General features: G+C 60.5%; 2 protein-coding genes across 7 annotated transcripts in view; one reads left to right on the plus strand and one right to left on the minus strand.

The window, feature by feature from the left end:
- The window catches only part of DRC1 (dynein regulatory complex subunit 1), a 42,688-nt gene extending 40,450 nt beyond the window's left edge, over window positions 1-2,238 (plus strand). For both annotated transcript variants that reach the window (XM_036090253.2, XM_078056082.1), the window contains 3 exons: window positions 211-351; window positions 704-806; window positions 2,009-2,238. In XM_036090253.2, coding sequence (XP_035946146.1) covers window positions 211-351; window positions 704-806; window positions 2,009-2,065 — 301 coding nt within the window. In that variant the 3' untranslated portion in view covers window positions 2,066-2,238. The remainder of the gene's footprint in view (window positions 1-210; window positions 352-703; window positions 807-2,008) is intronic.
- A 602-nt stretch (window positions 2,239-2,840) lies between these two features.
- Window positions 2,841-18,217, minus strand: part of OTOF (otoferlin) — a 92,700-nt gene continuing 77,323 nt past the window's right edge. The window contains exons 27-46 of one of the 5 annotated variants that reach the window (XM_036090244.2): window positions 18,017-18,136; window positions 17,392-17,553; window positions 17,110-17,272; window positions 16,465-16,535; window positions 14,968-14,997; window positions 14,410-14,541; window positions 12,568-12,634; window positions 11,624-11,760; window positions 11,375-11,509; window positions 10,890-11,027; window positions 10,225-10,352; window positions 9,934-10,104; window positions 9,175-9,335; window positions 8,278-8,420; window positions 7,803-7,891; window positions 6,384-6,482; window positions 6,018-6,259; window positions 5,754-5,932; window positions 5,525-5,625; window positions 2,841-3,780 (exon numbers count right to left, since the gene is read on the minus strand). In XM_036090244.2, coding sequence (XP_035946137.1) covers window positions 3,600-3,780; window positions 5,525-5,625; window positions 5,754-5,932; window positions 6,018-6,259; window positions 6,384-6,482; window positions 7,803-7,891; window positions 8,278-8,420; window positions 9,175-9,335; window positions 9,934-10,104; window positions 10,225-10,352; window positions 10,890-11,027; window positions 11,375-11,509; window positions 11,624-11,760; window positions 12,568-12,634; window positions 14,410-14,541; window positions 14,968-14,997; window positions 16,465-16,535; window positions 17,110-17,272; window positions 17,392-17,553; window positions 18,017-18,136 — 2,649 coding nt within the window. In that variant the 3' untranslated portion in view covers window positions 2,841-3,599. Of the gene's footprint in view, window positions 3,781-5,524; window positions 5,626-5,753; window positions 5,933-6,017; window positions 6,260-6,383; window positions 6,483-7,802; window positions 7,892-8,277; window positions 8,421-9,174; window positions 9,336-9,933; window positions 10,105-10,224; window positions 10,353-10,889; window positions 11,028-11,374; window positions 11,510-11,623; window positions 11,761-12,567; window positions 12,635-14,409; window positions 14,542-14,967; window positions 14,998-16,464; window positions 16,596-17,109; window positions 17,273-17,391; window positions 17,554-18,016; window positions 18,137-18,217 lie in introns of all 5 variants that reach the window. The other 4 variants (XM_036090243.2, XM_036090242.2, XM_036090246.2 and 1 more) reach the window with 4 other exon arrangements.

An 18,217-nucleotide genomic window follows, 5' to 3' on the forward strand; every position in this document is an offset into this window, starting at 1 on the left:
GGCGACAATGGCACCAGGAACCGGGAACATTGATGATAGTCGTGTGCCCTTTCAGAGAATCTGCCAGAAACCGATAGACTGGCATAGCTGAGTGGGGAGGTGTCCGGTGGGAAAGCGAGAGTCTGTGAGGGGCGGGCTCTGTGGCTGCCACTGTGTGGAGGCCCGGGGGGGGCAGATGGAGATGATGCGACATTTGCTCTTAACCTTCAGGGACTCTCGGGCACCAGTGAAGTTGAAGTATGTGCGGGATAACTCGAAGGACTCTGAGTATTGGGAGGCCCTGACCACGGTTATCCCTGACTCCACGCAGAACCTCTGGGACGCTCTGTACACAGCCCTGGAGAAATACCAGTAAGCCCGCATGTCATTGTGCAGAAGGAGGGGGCCAGACAGGCGGTGGGGAAGGACCCTGCTTGCCGTGGCCACATTTGCCACCTCCCTGGTTTGGAGAGAAAAGCTGCCTTTGGAAGGAAAGCTCCCGCCGAAGGGGCCTGGGGCGTTGGGTGGCTGGCCCTGCGGCCCTGCCCTCCTGCTCTGTTCCTGCCCGCCTGGTTCGTTCAGGGCAGGCAGCTTGCGCTGGGGGGCGAGGCTTCTGGGCTCCTCTTCCCCTCCAACCAGAACAGAAACCCAGAGATCCTGGCCCCTCCTTGGCGGAGAATGGAGGAGGATCCAGGGAGCCTCTAACTGATTTTTCTGCCCAAAGCCTCATCCTGACCCAGAGGGCCAAGCTGCTGATAGAAAACAACTCGCTGGAGCAGCAGAACACAGAGCTCCAGATGCTGCTTCAAAAGTATCTAGATTCCAAGGTGGGTGACAGGGAGGCTCCGACAAGGGTAGGCAGGAGGCTGGGGGAGGCAGTGGGACTGCTCTTAGGAAATGAGTCTCTTCCCTCACTAGAAGCAAGGGAGCGTTGAGATGTGACATAAAATATCAACAGTCGTACCTCAGGTTGGGACAGAATGACCGGGCAAGGGAGTGGACATTGCCTGAAGCGTCCTCCTGGACATCTGGGCTGTAATAGCGCCCCTCGGATGCCGTGGTCTTTGGTGCGCGCTCCTTGCTGGACCGTCCTCGGAAGCAGGGCCGAAGGCTGTGATGACGTCACAGGCCACAGGGCCCTTCCTCATGAAATTTCGTCTTTGCTCCTAACCCCTCTGTGAAGTCGATAGGGCACAGGCAATTCTCCCAAAAAGGAGAATCAAAACTGGGAGACCCTGTGACGTGCCCAGAGCCCTGGGCTCTTCCCACTCTGCCGGCCAGGTTGTCCGGCCTGGGATATGACATGGCGAGAGGAAGCTCCAAGTGGGACAGATAGACCCTGGCCCCCACTCTTGATCACTCCAGTGATGGTTGGGGCAACTCCGCCATGGCCTGCGGGAGAAGTCCCACCGTCTCTGCTCCGAAGGTTCGAATCCATTCGTCGCACAGTTGCTGACTCGGCTCCCCTAGTGTGGACTCCTTCATGTGGCACTGAGGCCGTGGGCCTCGACACACCGGGCTGAGGGTAGGCCCTCCGTCACCCGCTGTGTGTGGGAGAGGTGACCGAGGCCAGCCACAAGCCCAGGAACGGGGAGTGTGGCCCTGCCGTGGTCGCGGGCCCCAGGCCACAGCCGAACAGAGGATGTGGTGAGCCTTGGTGTGACGGACACGAGGGCTGTGTGGCCCACGCTTTCGTCCGTGCTGCCGCGCACAGGGGGATGGGGAGGTGCGGGGAGGGCAGGGCTGGACAGGTGCAGGGAGACGGGGGGTTTAAGAGAGTGGCTCAGAGCAGAGGTTCGGAAGGTCACCAGAGGTTAGCTGGCTGGAGCACAGGCCGACCCAAAGCCGTGGGACTTCTCTTCCGAAGGAAGGCGGACTGCGGGCTTTCCCAGCGCCCGGACGCGCGTGGGGAGCGAGTGCTTGCCGAGGGCTGGAGCCCTGAGGAGAGCCCACACGAGCACCTGCCCCCCCGAGGCCATGAAGGAGGGCCCCGGGGAAAAGGTGATGAGCTGGACTCTTTCTTTTCCAGATAAACTCTGAACTGCAAGTTCCACCAACTCAGGTGTTCCGGGTACCCACAAAATAGAGCCGGGCCTCGGAAGGCTGCCGTGTTAAGGTGCGTGCTGTGCTGGCACGTGTCACCCGGGCACCTGCCTGGGGCCACCCTGGACTTGCCAGAGCTGCCGTGATGGGGCCTGTCAAAAGAAGGCCGAGCGGTTACCTGTATCCTGCCGTCATGATTAAAGTCTCTAAAGAGTTGTGGCTGAATCTCTTCAAAGAGCTCAGGTCCCCTGAGCTACTGGCCCTTGACTGCACCTCATGTCATGAGGAGACTTTGTCCCCACCTCAGACCGTGGTAGAACAGGCCTGTCACTGTGGGACTGAGCTTAGGCCAGTGGCATGGGACTCACTTCTTGCTTTTGGGGGCAACGGGTGGTCTATGAGTGGAGGCTGGAGCTTTTGGGGCTCCTGCAGGGTCGGTGTGGAGCCCAAGGCGGGGCTTAAACTCCTAACCCTGAGATCAAGCCCTGAGCTGAGATCAAGAATTGGATGCTAAGCAACTGAGCCTCCCACGTGCCCTGCGCTCTTAAGCCTTCAGACTGTCCTTGGGCCTGCAGGACCCTTTTGGTGAGCTTTTGGGGTCCCCGTTTCCACCTGGTACAGTGTGAGGCTCTTCCCGTGGGCAGCCTGGGCAGGTGGCCCAGTGCCTTAAGCCCTCCCTGAACCCTGGGCCACGAGGCTATCCAAAGGGGAAGAGCCGGAGGGGCCCAGCTGGTGCTGAGTTTGCCAACCTCAGAGGGCTCACAGACCCTGGGCCCCTATACTGGTCCCCCCACTTGGCCAAATGCAGACTTCTCAGCTCAGTGTTTAATTCCTTTTATTAAGAGAAAAATCACCACTCAAGAAAGGAACAACAGCCACCAGAAACCCAGCTCTCAGGGCAAGTACCCCCTCCCATCCTGGCCTCCATGAGGGCCTGGCAGGGCAGGCAGGCACAGGGGGGGTGGGGGTCACTGGGGCTCACTCTCACTGCTCGTCATCTGGGCTTCTGAGCGCGGGACTGGGCAGAGGGAGCTCTGGGAAGTGATAAAAACCCACAGGCAGGACAGGGACGGGGCTTGTGCACCCACCACGGCAGCTCCCTGGGCAGGAGGAGGTGGCACTCGGGAGGGCCGCAGGGCGGAGGCAGCCACCGCCACACCCTTCGTGGGAAGGGTCAGGCCCACGTGTGCAGAACAAAGACGGGTGGTATGGCTGCCCTCGCGAGATTCTGTGGGGGAGGGAGGGTGATGCTTTTTGCTTGTTCATTCTTTTTATAGCTCTGGGCACTCACTAATTCTCAGTGAATTCCATTAAAGCTTTACTCCTCCACTGGAAGGCCTGGGGGGGTTCTGGGGTGGCCTTACCCGAGCCAGGGGTGCCCCAGCCAGGAGGGGCAGGACCCCACTCCTTCTCACCCTTCCCACCCCACAGGCAGGGACCAGATGGGTGGCACGGGGCAAGCAACAGGCTTGGGAGGGAGGAGGAGAGGGGCCGGGTCACCGGCCGAGCAAGCAGGAGGCAGGCTTCTGGGAGCTGAGGCCACGGGGGGGCCACTGGGCTTCCTGCGCTGTGGGGCTTCACGCCCCGAGCAGCTTCTTGACCATGTAGCCGGGGAGGCTGTAGAGGAAGAGGGCCAGCAGCAGCAGCCCCAGCAGTGCCAGCACGATCTTGATGATGAGCCACTTGTACCGCGTGCAGATGAGGTACTTGATGGACTTGAGCGGGTTGAGGAACCAGACGAAGGCCGTGTCGGGCCGGCTGGGGGCAGAGGGGGAGCCGCGGTCAGGCAGTGGGCCTCTCAAGCTCTCCCCCTTTCTGAGAACATGAGCGTCGGTCCCCAGGGGGCCCCGCCGAGGGTCTGAGGAGCCCCTGCGGGACGCACTCCGCTCGCTGCCCTGCCTTCCGCACAGCCCTGGCCAGGACGTGCTTGCCTGTCGGTGGTGTTACGAAAACAGGAGGGTTTATAAGACGTCAAGAGAGAAAATTCAAGTACTGAATAGGCTTTTTTCAAACTCCTGTCCCAGCAACCCCCTCCAGAACCTTCGGGGCGGAGTGCGGCTCCAGCGCAGGGCACCTGCTTTCCAGGCCCGGCGGTGATGGGCAAGCGAGGCCCCTGCCTGAGCCTCAGTTTCCTTACTTACACAGCAGGGTTAATGGCGACCCTGCCTTCGGGGCTGGTGCGGGGCAGGGCGAGGAAGTGAACGCGCCGGGCTAGGCCCCCCGGCCCCCCAGGCTGCTCAGCAGATGGCACCTGCTAAGCTGGGGGGACGGGACGGAGACCCTTCCCGGGCCACACGGCGGAAAACGGCTCCGGGCTGTGAGGTGGGGGCCGGTGGGAACTGGCTGCGAGAACCCGACTGCTGGCGAGTCCTGGCCAAACCCTTCCCCGTCCCCCGTCCACATGCCAACTGCTTTCTGCCAGTGGCACCGGCGTAGAGCCTGTCATTCTGCCACGAGGACAGGAAGCGGTGTCCGGCCCAGAACGCTGGGCCGGGAATGTGAAAACCTAGGCTGGGTCTCAGCTCTGATCTGCTCGGTGACCTTAGGCAAGTTGCCGTGCCTCTCTGGCCCAGTCCGCACTCACGTACGACAGTCCCTCGGGTTCTGAGAGCCCAGGGGACCGTTTGGCGGCTTGGGAGTTGGCGTGTGCGTGCACGTGTGCATCCATGTGTGTGCGCGCACGTGTGCCTCCGTGTGTGTGCGCACGTGTGCCGCCGTGTGTGCGCGTGCACGTGTGCCGCCGTGTGTGCGCGCGCGCACGTGTGCCTCCGTGTGTGCGCGTGCACGTGTGCCTCCGTGTGTGTGCGCGTGCACGCGGGGGCGCCGCCTGCTGAAGCTCGGCGGCCCGCGGTCCGGAGGGACAAGTGAGGAGCCCCGGAGCCAGCAGGAGGCCAGGCGCAGGGCCCTGGCGCCTTGTTGGCCGGGCAGCCGGCACCGAGCAGAGGACGAGGGCGAGCAGGAGCGGCAGCAGGAGTGTGAGCAGCGGTACGTGCGCCACAGGAAGGAGCGGCCGACCGGAGAGGCTTCAAGAACCCCAAGCAGCTCGCGTCTGGCCGCAGCGGCAACGGGGCCGAGGCAGCGCGGACAAAGGACGCGGAGGACGAAGGCTCTGGCTGTGGTAGGGGCCTCGCAGCCGGGGCGGGGGGGCCCCTGGGCTGAGTGTGTGCACTTCTGGGCGCCTCCCCCGCCAGCAGGGCCGCCCGGCGCCCCCCACTCCACGGCCGCCGCCGCCGGCTTCTGGCAAAACTAGGGAGAGCGTTAACTCTGCGAGGCGGGCCTTCCCCGGAGAGGCGTCGCTCTCCTGCAAAGGCGGCCCATGCTTTGGTTCAGAGGGCAGCGTGGATTCCAGGGTGCAGCACACAGGACAGGGGGCTGCCCTGCCCAGCAAGGGACAGAGAGCGCAGAGGTGCCTGCAGGGCCGGAGCAAGAAGGCCAGAAGGTTCCGGCCCCGCCTTCCCGCTCCCGTGGCCCCAGAGACCGGCGTGGCCGGCAGCACACTCACTTGGGTTTCTCTAGGGGGTCAGGTTCATTGCGGGCCAGGCCCACAGGACTCTTCTCTGCCTCCTCGGCCGTCAGTAGATGCAGCTCGGCCTCCACCTTGCCCTGCAGAATGGAAGGGGCCCGGCGCTCAGGCTGCGCCCCGGGCCCTCAGCACCCTAGCCGCGCGCCGGGCCCTCAGCACCCTAGCCGCGCCCAGCCCTGCCCTCTGCCCGAGCAGCCGTGGTCCCCACCGTGAGCTCGAGCTCGTCATTCTCATTGCGGGCCAGGAGGGGCCACCAGCCTTTGACGCGCTTCTGCTTGAAGATGGAAACCAGGGGCACGTCCACCTCCCCCATGGCCATCTCCATGGTGCACAGCTTGGCTGTCTTTGCGCCCCGAGGAAAGCGGTTCAGGTCCAGCTCGATGGCCCCTGTGGCAGCCTTGCAGTCAGCTCTGACGACCCTCCCCGGGCTGGGCTCCCCCTGCCCGCCCCCCTCCCTTCCCCAGCCCTGCACCCAGGAAGTCGTCCGCGGAGAAGTGGTCGGCGTCCCAGATCTGCAGGGTGAGCCGCGCGGGGATCTTGTACTCCGTCTCGTCCCAGGAGAACATGGACTCCTTCTTGGAGATGACAATCTTTTCCTCAGCAGCCAGGTAGTCGAAGGGGAACAGGTAGCGCCAGTTGAAGTTGCCCTCGCCGGTGAGGGAGTGATAGTGGACATCCGTGTCCTGCTTGTCCTCCTGCTGGCCCTTCAGCCACCTGCCAGGTGCCATCGGCTCCAGAACGGGGGGCCACCCGTAGGGAGCCCCCTCCCTCCTCGCCTGCCTCCCAGGAAGGTGGGCTCACCCCCCTCCCTGCCCCAGCCCGGTGCCCTCTCACCCACCCCCGCACAAAAATGTCGCTGGACTTCTCCCCAGTGAAGAAGTCATCGTCCTCCAGGACCACCTCGTCCGTGTTCCACACGATGACGCGGAGCTCGTACCTGGGCAGGGGAGAGGCTGCCTCGCAGTCCGGGGGTGGGGGCTGCCCCAGGGTCTTGGGGTGCAGATGGGGCAGGTAACCGAGGGGAGTCCTAGGGACTCGGGGTGAGCCAGGTTGGGGTGGAGAGAGCTGATTCAGGGAAGGGGGCGAGGAGGGGGAGCTGAGGGGACAGGGGGATGTTGGGGCCCTGGTGAGGGAGGGAGGGTCACGGGCCAGCACAGCTGCTGTGAGGAGAGCCCTAGGGGAAGCCCGACTGGCCGGCATGCCAGGACCCAGAGCACACTCCTGGACAGGGAGGCTGACCCAGGGCTGCTGCTGGGGGCTGCTGAGCACGATCCCGGTCTCCAGAGGCCAGAAGACCCTCCCGCTCTAACACAAGTGCACATTTAAGCCCAGCAGCTGGCAGGGGACACCCATGGAATCTGGTTTCCTTTATGCCCTTGTCCCTGAAGAGGATTTTTCCCTTTGAAGTGTAATTGTCATTGCAAATCGGTGGTTACATTTCAACCATTAGGAGGAAGGTTGAGTCACCCCCTCCACGTCGCTTGGAGCGCTGCTCTCCCAGGAGTTAGGGCGTTACACCCTGACTACAAGTCCCGGGGGACACAATGGGGTGAGGTGTCCCCTAGTGGCCGGCCCTGGGACAGCACACTCGGGACCTCGGGCCTGGAGGCTATTCCAGGCAGAATTTGTTCTAGAATGGCAGGACTCAGCGCAAAATGGAAATGCGGGACCCCTTGTTAAAAAATTAAGAATTTAAATATTGCCATCTTGAAATAAGCGTGGGGCCCCTCTGAGTGTGCGGGGTCTGTGCTGCTTCTCCACCCAGGCAGTTGGCCCTGGTTCCAGGCCCTGAGGAGGTCAGAACTGGCAGCAACTCCGTCCTGCCATTTTACAGATGGCAAAACTGAGGACCAGGGAGGCAACGTGACCTGGCCAGGGTCAAGTGGGAGAGGCCGGCAGCTCGGGCCCTGGCGGCTACTACCCTTGCGCCTCACTCCTGCATATCTCCTCGGCAGGGCTTACTGAAAGCCTGGAGTGGGGACAACGCAGAGCAGGCTCAGGGGGAGTGGCCGCTGTGGGGATGACCGTCCCCAGGAGGGCGCTAGCGAGTGCGCATCGGCTCCCGGCCTCACCGACCGCACCCAGGGTGTGGCTCTGCCTCGGCCAAGGGGACCCCCCCCACCGGGCCGGCCCCACCGCCGGCTCCAAGGGTTGCTCCGATCCCCCGACCAGGCCACAGGGGAAGCACCGCTAAGGTGTGGGTGATCCGAGCCTGGGGCCCTGACAGGAAGGCAGGCTGTGGAGGGGTGGGGCTCACTTCTTGGGCTTCCTGGGGGAGATGTCCAGAGGCGTCCCGGGGGCCGGCATGTCCATGGGGAACATGTCCACCCACAGCTCCAGGCGGCCCTGCGGACGAGGGGGCGTGGCAGGTCTCTCCACGGACTCCCCCCTGCCCGGGAAGGCCAGCTCTCTTCTCCACCCACTCCCCCAACCTTTGTTCCCTCAGGACCCAGTTCCCCAGTTTCATCCTTGGGTGCCAGAATTCCTACGCCATCACCAATAGCCAGTCACAGCTTCCAGGGGAGACAGCCCAGGGCTGCCCCTGAGCTGACGTGACTCGCTCAAAGCGAAGACACGGGCCACTGGCGTCGCTGTGAGGGGCCACGGTGGGGAAGCGCCTGCCAGGCTTTGGGGAATGTGATGAACAGTGAGGATCCATTTTTATGGACTCAGGTTGGGACTCCCTGATCCCAGGTACCAAAGAACCTCAGATCTCGGCCTGCGAGCGTCACCTGCTCGATGCCTGGCTTGTCAGGGTTGAGCAGTGGCCGAGTCTCCACATGTTCGGGCACCAGGCGGCAGCCCACGCGGGGGATGTCCTCCCAGTGCCTCAGGGCACACAGCGCCACGTGCTCGTCTGTCGGCTTCCTCTGACCTGTGGGTGCCGGTGGGTCAGCAGCACACACGGCCTCAGCAGAACAGGAAACCTGTGCTGGGCTAGACTCAGGGGCACAAAGAGGTCCTGGAGCCATCACCTGTCCATCCTATCTCCTTTTTACTGGTGGGGAAACTGAGGCACAGGGGGAGAACTGGCTTGCCCAAGTTCTCAGCTGCCCCATAGGGCCCAGCGAGACCTGTATTCCTGGGTTTGCTCTGCCTGGGAAACCTGACCAGAGAATCCCGCTGGGCCGTGAGGGCAGGGAGGGCAGGAATCCACTTCCTGGCCCAGTGCCCTGAAGGCGGCCAGCAAGAGTTCCTCAGCACACATGTCTCCCCATTCTCTGGGAAGTGCCACATGGGCAAGGGAGTGGTGAGGGCCCAGGGCTTGGAGTCAGAGAGATCTGGGCCCACACCTCACTCTGCCTCTGAAGAGCCATGTGACTTTGGCCAAGTCACTGAAACACTTTGGGTCTCAGTGTCCTCATCTGCAGAATGGGGGGAACCTTCCTACCCTGCAGGAATTCTGAGAGTCTCCCTCTCAAACAAGAAGACAAGTGGGCAGGTGCCATGTAGGATGGGGCAGAAGGGCAGAGGCTGGGCAGACAGGAATGGGACTCTGGGCTGATGGGCAGAGGGTCTAAGGAGACCCCCGTCTAGGCCTCGAGGTCCTGCCACAGGGAAGTGTGGGTTCCTCTTGGCCTCTGGCTCCCCCCTCCCGCCCCCCGTGGCTGTGTCCAGAGCCCTGTTACCATTCTCATCCTCCATCTCAGAGGGCCCAGTGAAGACACGGTTGGACACCTTCACTCTCCCAGGGGGCCCAAAATGGGGGCCGTCCACCTTGCTCTCCTTGCAGAGGCGGGTCAGAATCTGGCTGGGCTTCATGGGGTCCCGCCAGATATTGTAGCCATGTCTGTGGGAGGGGGCACACAGGCTTCGTGGGGCTCAGGTGCAGCTGGGCCCATCCCCAGGTGGGAACTGGTTCCAGGCGGTTCTCTTAAGTTGGCTGCTCCCCCATGTCAGCAAGTGGGCCCCACCTGAGACACTAGGGCTGCTGGAGGCTGCTCCCTCCGACCCCAGGCTCCAGCCTCACATGCCTAGTGTGCAAGCATGAGCTTTCAGCCTCCCCCAGCATAACCCAACCCATTCCCCGGCTGTGCCCTCTCCTCTGGCACTTCGAAGACTCCCATGAGGACACTGAAAGCCAGAGAGGGTAGGGGTGTGACGAGAGTCACGCAGCCTATCAGTGGCAGAGGCTGGCCAGATCCCCGTGGACTCTAGAGCAGTGCCGCCTCTCCTCCCAGCCCCGCTTCTCTCCTGGCCCAGCCTCCTCTGTCCTGGAATCCCCTGGCTCTCTCCTCTCTTAGAATCTGTGGTCTGCCCGGAGCCTGTAGGGAAGGCGGCCTGGCCGGGGACAGAAACCGTCCTAGAGCCACCTTCCCAAATCACAGTCTCTGATCTTGACCTCAGGGTCAAGACGCAGCAGGCCCGCCCCGCCCCGCCCCACGCACAGGGAGTAGGCCTGGGCGATGCCACACGTGGCGCGGTGCTTGCTGTAGAAGCGATTCTCCAGGTCGATCTTGGTTTCCCCAATGAGGTCGTCGGTGCCTACCAGATCCCAGTCATACACGGCCACCGTCAGCATGGATTCCATGGGGAAGGAGGCCTCGATGTCAAAGGACCTGGCGGGGTGGGGGTTAGAAGGGCTGAAGCTCAGGGTGGGGTAGGGTGGGTGGGGGGCGGGGCTGGGGGAGCTGGGGCGGGGCGGGAGTGGGGGCATGTGGGACACCAGGAGGCCTTACTTCCCAAAGACAGGGTTGAGCTGCTTGGAGATATAGTTCTCCTTGTCGCGGATGTCTGTCTTGCCCAGCCGGATGGCGATGTAGGGGTCGGCTTTGCCATTGATGTCTGCGGGGTGCAGGTCCGTGGCCTGGGATGGGGGAGGGGTGCTCCTGAGCAGGCTCCCCACACACCCTGCTCATCTTCCAGTGCCCTCACCCCCCCTCCCTGATGGTCCCATGATGGCAGAGGGTGCGAGCGCTGGACCAGAGACAGGAGACTTGCTGTGTGACCCTGGGCAAGTCACTGCCTGTCTCAGGTCTTGGCTTCCTCCTCTATAAAAGGTGGGAACTAAGGGCGCCTGGGTGGCTCAGTTGGTTAAGCGTCTGCCCTTGGCGCAGGTCATGATCCCGGGGTCTGGATCTAGCCCCGTGTCTGGCTCTCTGCTCTGCGGGGAGTCTGCTTCTCCCTCTCCTTCTGCCCCTCCCCCCTGCACGTGCACGTGCGCGCTCTCTCTCTCAAATAAATAAATAAAATCTTAAAAAAAAAAAAAAAGAAAAAGGTGGGAACTAGACCAGATGACCTTTCTGGTGTCTCCCAGTGGGGGCTGTCACTTTGCAGCTGCTTTAGCTCCCCCTGGGCAGGGGGACTGGGAGACTATGGGGAGAGGATCTGAGGGGAGTCTTACCCTGACCACATAGACTCGGACCAGCACATTGATGGGGTCATTGCTGGGGATGCCCTGGAACATGCCATAGGTGGGGTCGTAGCCGGCTTCCCGGGACACGTCCTCTGGGAGTGGTACTTTGTACACACAGAGGGAGCCCTGGGGCAAGGCAGGGGGGTCAGGGTGCAGTTCCCACAGGCATTCAAAACTGCACTGAGGGTCTGCACCCTGCTGCTCCGGGCCTTAACCCTTTAGTTGCTGGATCAGAGGGAAGCTCCGGGGTTCTGGAGGGAGGGGGCCAGGGCAATGTTGAGGGTGGGGCACTCAGGGTAGATGCTCTTTTTTTTTTATCAGCATAGAAATACTGTCATATTTTACCAATCAGTGTAGCTGACAGTTCCACCTGACTGTCAGTCCTGGGCTTGGGGCTCGGGGTGGGGATAAGCGCTGGCCGGGGAGGGCGGTGGCTCAGGGCTCAGGGCCTGGGCGCACGTCCTTCGCCTGACCTTGAACCGGCCCACGATGCGCTCCTCCTCCGTGGAGCCATCCTCGTCATCGCCTGTCTTGCCCCGCAGCAGGTTGAAAGTATGCAGCCAGTCCTCAAAGTTGTCGAACTCGGACTCCAGTTCCTTGGGGTACACCTGAGCCAGGCCGGGGGACAAGGCATGACCACTGGCCTCTGTCGCACCCCATCTGCCACCTGCTGCCCCAAGCAGGACCCCAGGCCCCTGCTGGGTCTGCTCCCAGACCCTCACCTTAAGCTCATCAATCTTGGGTTTCTTCTTCTCAGGGGCCTCAGAACCCTGGCCAGGGCCGGGGCTCTGGGTTCTCTTTTTCTTCTCTTCCTTTGCTGCCTTTGCCTTCTCCTTGCCCTTCATCGGCCCCTTCAGGCCTGGCCAGAACCAGAAAAGGAGGTCCTGGTCAGTTTGGGGCAGAAACGATGGAGCAGGAAGTTCTGGGTTGGAGACCCAGCTCCACTGCTAACTTATTTTGCTAATTTGACTTTTCAGGGCTCTGTGTACTCATCTGTAAACTGCAGACAATACTTCCTGGCACGCCTGCCTCACACGGGTGCAGGGCACCCAGAAAGCCACCCTGGGACCGCGTAGACTGCTGTCACGCCCTCTGGCCCCGGAGAGCAGGGAAGGAGCCTGGGTCTTGAGTCAGGAGGCCTGAGCTGCACAGCCCTGGGCCAGCTCACTCTCCTCTCTGGCCTCAATGTCTGTCAATTCAGAGGGCTGTTCTCTATCAGCATTTCCCAAACTACAGTCAGTGGAACACCAGCTGTAGATGTTCTTGGAATGTTTTAGAAGAAAGGATACATTGTGGTTAGATAAGCTGGTGAAATATTTTATACCGTATCTTCCATTTAGAGACTTATATTAGCATTTGCATATTAAAGGCACTGGGAAGTCCTGTGCCAAAAGACCTGTTTAATCCATTTGACCAAAGAATCCTCTTTTCCCTCTGGAATAGCCATTAACAGGGTTCCATGGAAAAGGTCTGGAAAATGCTGGAGCTCTGGGCTCCCTTCCAGCTCTGATGTTCTGTGGCTCTAAATGTCTGTTCCTCACTGTGGCTGCTGAACTGGTCTGAGCATAAGCCACTCCAGATGAGGGCCTATGCCTGCCCCTGGTGCCCAGAGATGGCTGGTGATAGGAGGCGGGGACCCCCCCACTCTGGCAGGTCCCAGGCTCACCCTCAGTGTTGTCCACCTCCTCCTTCTCCTCCAAGTCAATGCCTGAGGCCTCTTGCTGTCGAAGTTGCTGACAAAAGCAGTGAAGAAGAGGGAAGGTGGGCTTCTTGGGGAGGCTTTTGACCCCATACTGTGGTCTCAGACCAGTCTTAAATACTTAGAAATTCTTTTCAGGCATCTGTGTGGCTCAGTTGGTTAAGCGTCTGCCTTCGGCTCAAGTCATGATCTCGGGGTTCTGGGATTGAGTCTCGGGGTCCTGGGATCAAGCCCCGTGTCTGGCTCCCTGCTCAGCGGGGAACTTGCTTCTCCCTCTCCCTCTGCCCCGCCCCCTGGCTCATGCTGTCTCTCTCTCAAACAAATAAATAAAATCTTTTTAAAAAAAGAGACAGAAACACTTTCCTACTGGGGTTCAAACTCATCATGTGCTCTGTGTAAGTGGGTTAAAAGAAGTTTATGATGTGTACAGCATGACTAACTGCAGTCAGGAGTTTATGGTTCTTTAAATTGTGTATCATTTAAAAATAAAATGCACTTTAATGTTGATTCTTAGTGGTATTATTCTTTTTTTAATGTGGAAAAGTAACTGAATCAGTGTTTTCTTTCCCCAAAGTCCATCCCACCTGCTGGAAACCGAATCACGGGGTTTTAACCAGGGCGCGACCTGGTGGCAGCCTGTGCAAATTATAGGAGTAGAGACAAGGAGATAACAGGCCGCCCCTTGGAGCTCCAGCCCGGCCAGCTTGAATCCAGCTGGGAAAAGGTACGACTAGGCGACCCCCAATTATCTGCCCTCCTGCTCTTTAGAAGTTTTTCTGGACACACAGGCATGTAGCCCGAGATTACATTTCCCAGGCTCCCTTGCAGCTAGGTGTGGCTGAGGGACTAGATCCTGGCTAACATGAGTGGAAACGATATGTGCAGGTTCTGGGTTGGGCCCTTAAGAGGAAAGGAGTGTGCTTCCACTTCTTCTCTTTACCCCTTCCTGTGCTCTGGTATTAGGAGCTGAGGGTGCGCCATCTCCAACCACACAGACGCCAGCAACAAGCGGCAGGGTCATAGTATCTGCCACCATGATGTCCCCGTACCAGCCTAACGCCACTCTCTGAGACATTATGTGAGAAAGAAAGAAGCGTCTGTCTTCTTCACACCCATCTAACTTGCCACAGCAGCTTAGCCGGCTAAACTAATGTGGACGGTAAACATTACCCACAGCGTGGGTCACAGAAAGGGTCTGGGGAGGAGAGAGGTGGCTGGATCAGCTCTGGTCCTACCGAGGAAACACACCACAGGCATACGTCCCTTCTGGTCAGCTGGTAAGTCAGGGAGTGCCCTGAGCTGGGTAGGCAGGGTGGAGAGAGAGAAACGAGGAAGAGGAGAAATGCACTTTCTGGAATGCGCGATCAGCCTCAGCAGGCAGAAGCTGCATGCACACAGTAGGGGAAGAACATTCCACGGCCACAATGGCAGAGATGTGTAGAGCAAAGCAGTATGAAGAGGTGCAAGTCCTACCAAGAAATCATTGCTCCCTTTGGGCCTCCCACAGTACCTAGGATGGTGTCTGACTCATCATATACACTGAGGAGATGTTTGTGGTATAAAAGAGTGACGACAAGAGAAAACCTAGCCAGGGAAGGTAGACTGGACCGCCATCTTGGAAAAGATGGGTCCTGAGTAGAACTTCAAGGATGTGAGACAAATCTGTACTAAGCTCATGTTAATGCAGTGGGGAACGAGCTCTGGTGCGGAATGGGAAAGAAGCTGGATAGGAGGGGCTGATGTGGGGTTGGGGTCAACTCCCCTAGCCCTACTCCTCCTTGGCAACCCAGCCCAGGCCTGAGGCCTTACCTCCTTCATGGTATCAATGGAAGCAAAGTACTTGGACCACCAGTCCAGCATGCTCTCATCTGGCTCATCTTCCTCTGGCTCTTCTGAGCTGCCCTTTTTCTTCTTTTTCTTCTTCTCCTTCTCCTCATCAGCCTGGAGGGTTGGCCAGGTCCAGAATCCTGCCTACAGCCCTGCTCCCTGGCCATTCTCTGACCCTGGACCATCCAAGGGTCCCCCATCCCTTCTGACTATTTACTTCTGGGAAGCCCTAGACTCCATGAGGCTCCTGGGGGTGACCAATGTCAAAGGGGTGGGGCCTTGTTTTGTGGAGGAGGATACCACAGCCCAGAGAGGGTCATGACTTGCCAATTCAAGCCGCTGGCCAAGGCGCCACTGGCACTCGGGGGCTTGGCTGCCTGAGTACATCTCTCCCTCTGCCTCTTTGGAGGAGTGTGCTGGTCCCAAGCATCCGGGGCCTGGGGAGTGGCTCAGTCCCTGATGCAGGGCCCCTTGGCCTGATACCCTATGCCATTGTAGGGTTCTCTCTCCCCAAAGCCCCCAGATGGCCCCCACACTCACCACATCCACCTTGATGACGGCATCAGAAGACTGCAGAGGGGAACCAAGGAGATGGGGACAGAATTAGCCACCAGGGGTCTGAAGTGGCAGGCAGGCGCCCAGCCAGGAGAGAGAAGGGTGAGAGCTGAGAGGGGGCTCATGCAGGGACGTTCTCTGTGTGAGCCCCTGTGCTCTGCGGGCTTAGCCCGACAAGAGCCTACTGCCTGATGAGCCTGAGAAAGGTCTGGTTCGCAGATGTTTCTCCTCAGACCTTCGAGGGTGGTGGTCCTCCACCCTGGCTGTGTGCTAGACTCACAGGGGGCTTTTACAAACTATCAGTGCCAGGTCTCCGCTGAGTCCCAAGGTGGGGGCGGGGCACCTGCATAGTTGTAACTTCCCAGATGTCTTCAATGGGCATTCAGGCTTGGACAGGGAGGCTGACCCATATGCAGCAGGAGTTCGGTAATGTTGGCTAGACAGGGTCAAATCCAACTCCACTCCCCCCCCCCCGCCCCCCCGCCCACTTACCAGGGCAAGAACCTTAAAATGTAGTGGATGCACATACAACTGCATAGTTGTGAAAACACCCACCAGAGCCCAGGGTCTGGGTGATGATGGGGAAGCTCTTTTTCATTGATGGTCTGAAATTAGGGGGCTCTCCCCTGGCCCCAGGAGGAGCCCTCAGGGAGAGGTTCAGGAGGGTGGGAGCTGAGGCGGCCAGCCCTGGAACAGTGAGCTTTCCTGGTAGTGCTCCCCTCCCCTGAGAACCGTGCTCACTGCTAACTCAGCCAGCTGCTGGGGACCCTCTGGGGTCAAGGACTGTGGGCCCAGGCAAGGTCATTCAGACCAAACCCAGACCTCAGAAGCTAGGAGGTGCCCCAGGCTGTGTGAAGGACTTGAGGTCAGGAATGGGGTGGAGAGAATGTGGTAGGGAGGAAGCCCACATCTGGCCCCTGGGGTCTCCTTCCCACTCTCCCCTGCAGACACCATCTCTGCATCTAAATCCCAGATGACAGGGTTCCCTCCGGCAGATAAATGGCCCTAGTGTCCCAAACCAAGAGGAATAAAGGAGCTTCCACCTGAAAATCCTTCCCCAGCCCAGGCCTAGGGAGATTGGTTTGTGAATGGCCAGGATGGAAAACCAGGGAGCCTCTGGAAAGAACACTGGTGTGGAATGCAAGGAATCTACTGCATGAACATAAGGTGTTTGTTGGAGTAAAAACAATCACAGGCTATTCCCTCAGACGGTTACTGCTCTGTCGCTCATCCATGCACACCCCGCACTCGTGCACATGTGCACGTCCATGTGCTCACTGAGGCCCACGCAGAGTGGACAGTCTTGCTTTCCAGGACAGAGCGAGGATGGGCTGCTTGCACACGTAGCCAGGGTTAGCCCTCCACCATGACGCGCCATGGGTTGGGGGGCCCAGGGCTGTGGGCCAAAGGAGGCGGCCCTGCTCCTGAGAAGCGTCACCCAGGCCCAGCTGGCGTGGGACTGAGCCCGGGTGCGTGCCTTACCGCGTCCAGCTTCACCATGGTCTCCAGCTTCTGGACGGGCACCTCCGGCTCCATGTTCACCACGACCTCCCCTGGGGGGCGAGAGGAGAGGCCCCCGTTGCACAGCACACGGCCATCCCGGAGGACCCTGACTGGACAGAGAGATGCACAGACAGGCAGGCAGACAGGGAGGAACAGCAATGACAGGGAGAGTCAGAGGTGGTTGGAAGGACCAGAGGCCTAAAGCTGATTCTGGAGCTTTCTGAGGCAAGAGGGAGGGACAGGGCAGTTGAGAGAGAAAAGACAGGCCTAAGGAGGGGGAGAACGTGAGCCAGAGGGAAGGCTGAGCTGCCGTGGAGTGAAACAGTGGAGGCTGGGCCGGGAGGGAGGCTGGAAGGGAGGCCTGGGTCTCATGCGTGAACCAGCAGAGGAAGCTACCTGCCCTCAGGCTCTGGAAGAGCATGTCCGGCTCTGGCCCTTTCTGGCTCTAGAGTGATGGGCAGCCAGAGGCAGCTTGTCCCCCAGGAAGGGGCCTCTCCTGGCCTCCCCCATGCCTACTCGGGGATGCCCATGCGTAGCCAGCCAGCGGCTCTGTGGCCTGGACTGTGGGCAGGAGCTCCCGTGGGCCGAGTGGAGCCAGGCCCGGGCTTCGGGGAGTGGCCATACCCGTGGTGTTCCAGCTGGGGGCCGAGCGGTCTGGGGGCCTGTAGATGAAGCGCCGCAGAGAGCTGACGGCATGGGAGCCCACCAGGGTGTAGCGGCCGAAGGCCCGGCAGTCCACCACTCGGATGTTCAGGGGCGGGTGCAACAGCTCATTCTCTGGGAGGTCCTGGGGGGGGCGGGGTTGAGCAAGGGCAACCTGGGCTCAAGGCGGGGCACAGTGGGGCCACCCCCAGCCACACCGGCCACACCCCACTCTGCCTGGCTATGCCCAGGGCCTGCACCCACCACTTCAAACCACTTGACGAGGGTGTTGAAGTTGGGGTTCTTCTTGTAATTGTGGATCAGGGACGACTGCACCCCCTTCCCTGCACACTCGATGTCTACCCGTGGCCGGTCCACCTGGGCCAAGTTCACCCGCTTCAGGTCTCGCAGGCCCCAGAAGAGCACCTGGGTGGAGAGAGGGGAGCCCCGTAGTCAGTGGGGCCAGTGGAGGGTGGGCTGGGCCACCTGAGGAGGAGCTTGGTGGGGGTGGGCAGCAAGTCAGGAGGGGCAGGGCCAGGAGAGCTGATGAGAGGCCAGTGTCCTTGCAAGCAGCTCCAGGGTGTGAGTGGATGTGGGGGCACAGACGGGAGGGCTGGGAAGGTCCTGGAATGACACAGTGTGACTCAGTGCGGACCGGGCAGGCGCCTGGCTCTGCCACTGGCTCTGGGTGTGATTTTGGACAAGTCAGTTCCCTTCCAAGGCCCTCAGTCTCCTTGTCTGAAAAATGAGGAGTGGTCTGAGGTCGCCGAAGACCCCCTGATGCCCACAGTGTGATGTGTGCATGTGGCCCTGATGGGAAGACAGTGGAGGGGGCAAGGAAGCCAGAAGACGGCAGGGCCTGGAGGACCCCGACAGAGCCCTCATATACCTCGACTCGGTATTTGCTGAGCACGGGCCGGATGCCCACGGGCACAGGCATGATGGGACCTCGGTCCATGTCCATGGGGCCGTTGATGGGTGGCAGGTCCGCCTTCCCCGCTGGCCCAATCTGGGGAATGGGAGTCATAGTGTCACGCTCTCCTTCCCCATAAGTTGTCAGGGGCTATGGGGAGACAGGGAAGGCCAACGC

Source organism: Halichoerus grypus, chromosome 10, assembly GCF_964656455.1.
Source record: "Halichoerus grypus chromosome 10, mHalGry1.hap1.1, whole genome shotgun sequence".
In the NCBI taxonomy this organism is placed as follows: domain Eukaryota; kingdom Metazoa; phylum Chordata; class Mammalia; order Carnivora; family Phocidae; genus Halichoerus; species Halichoerus grypus.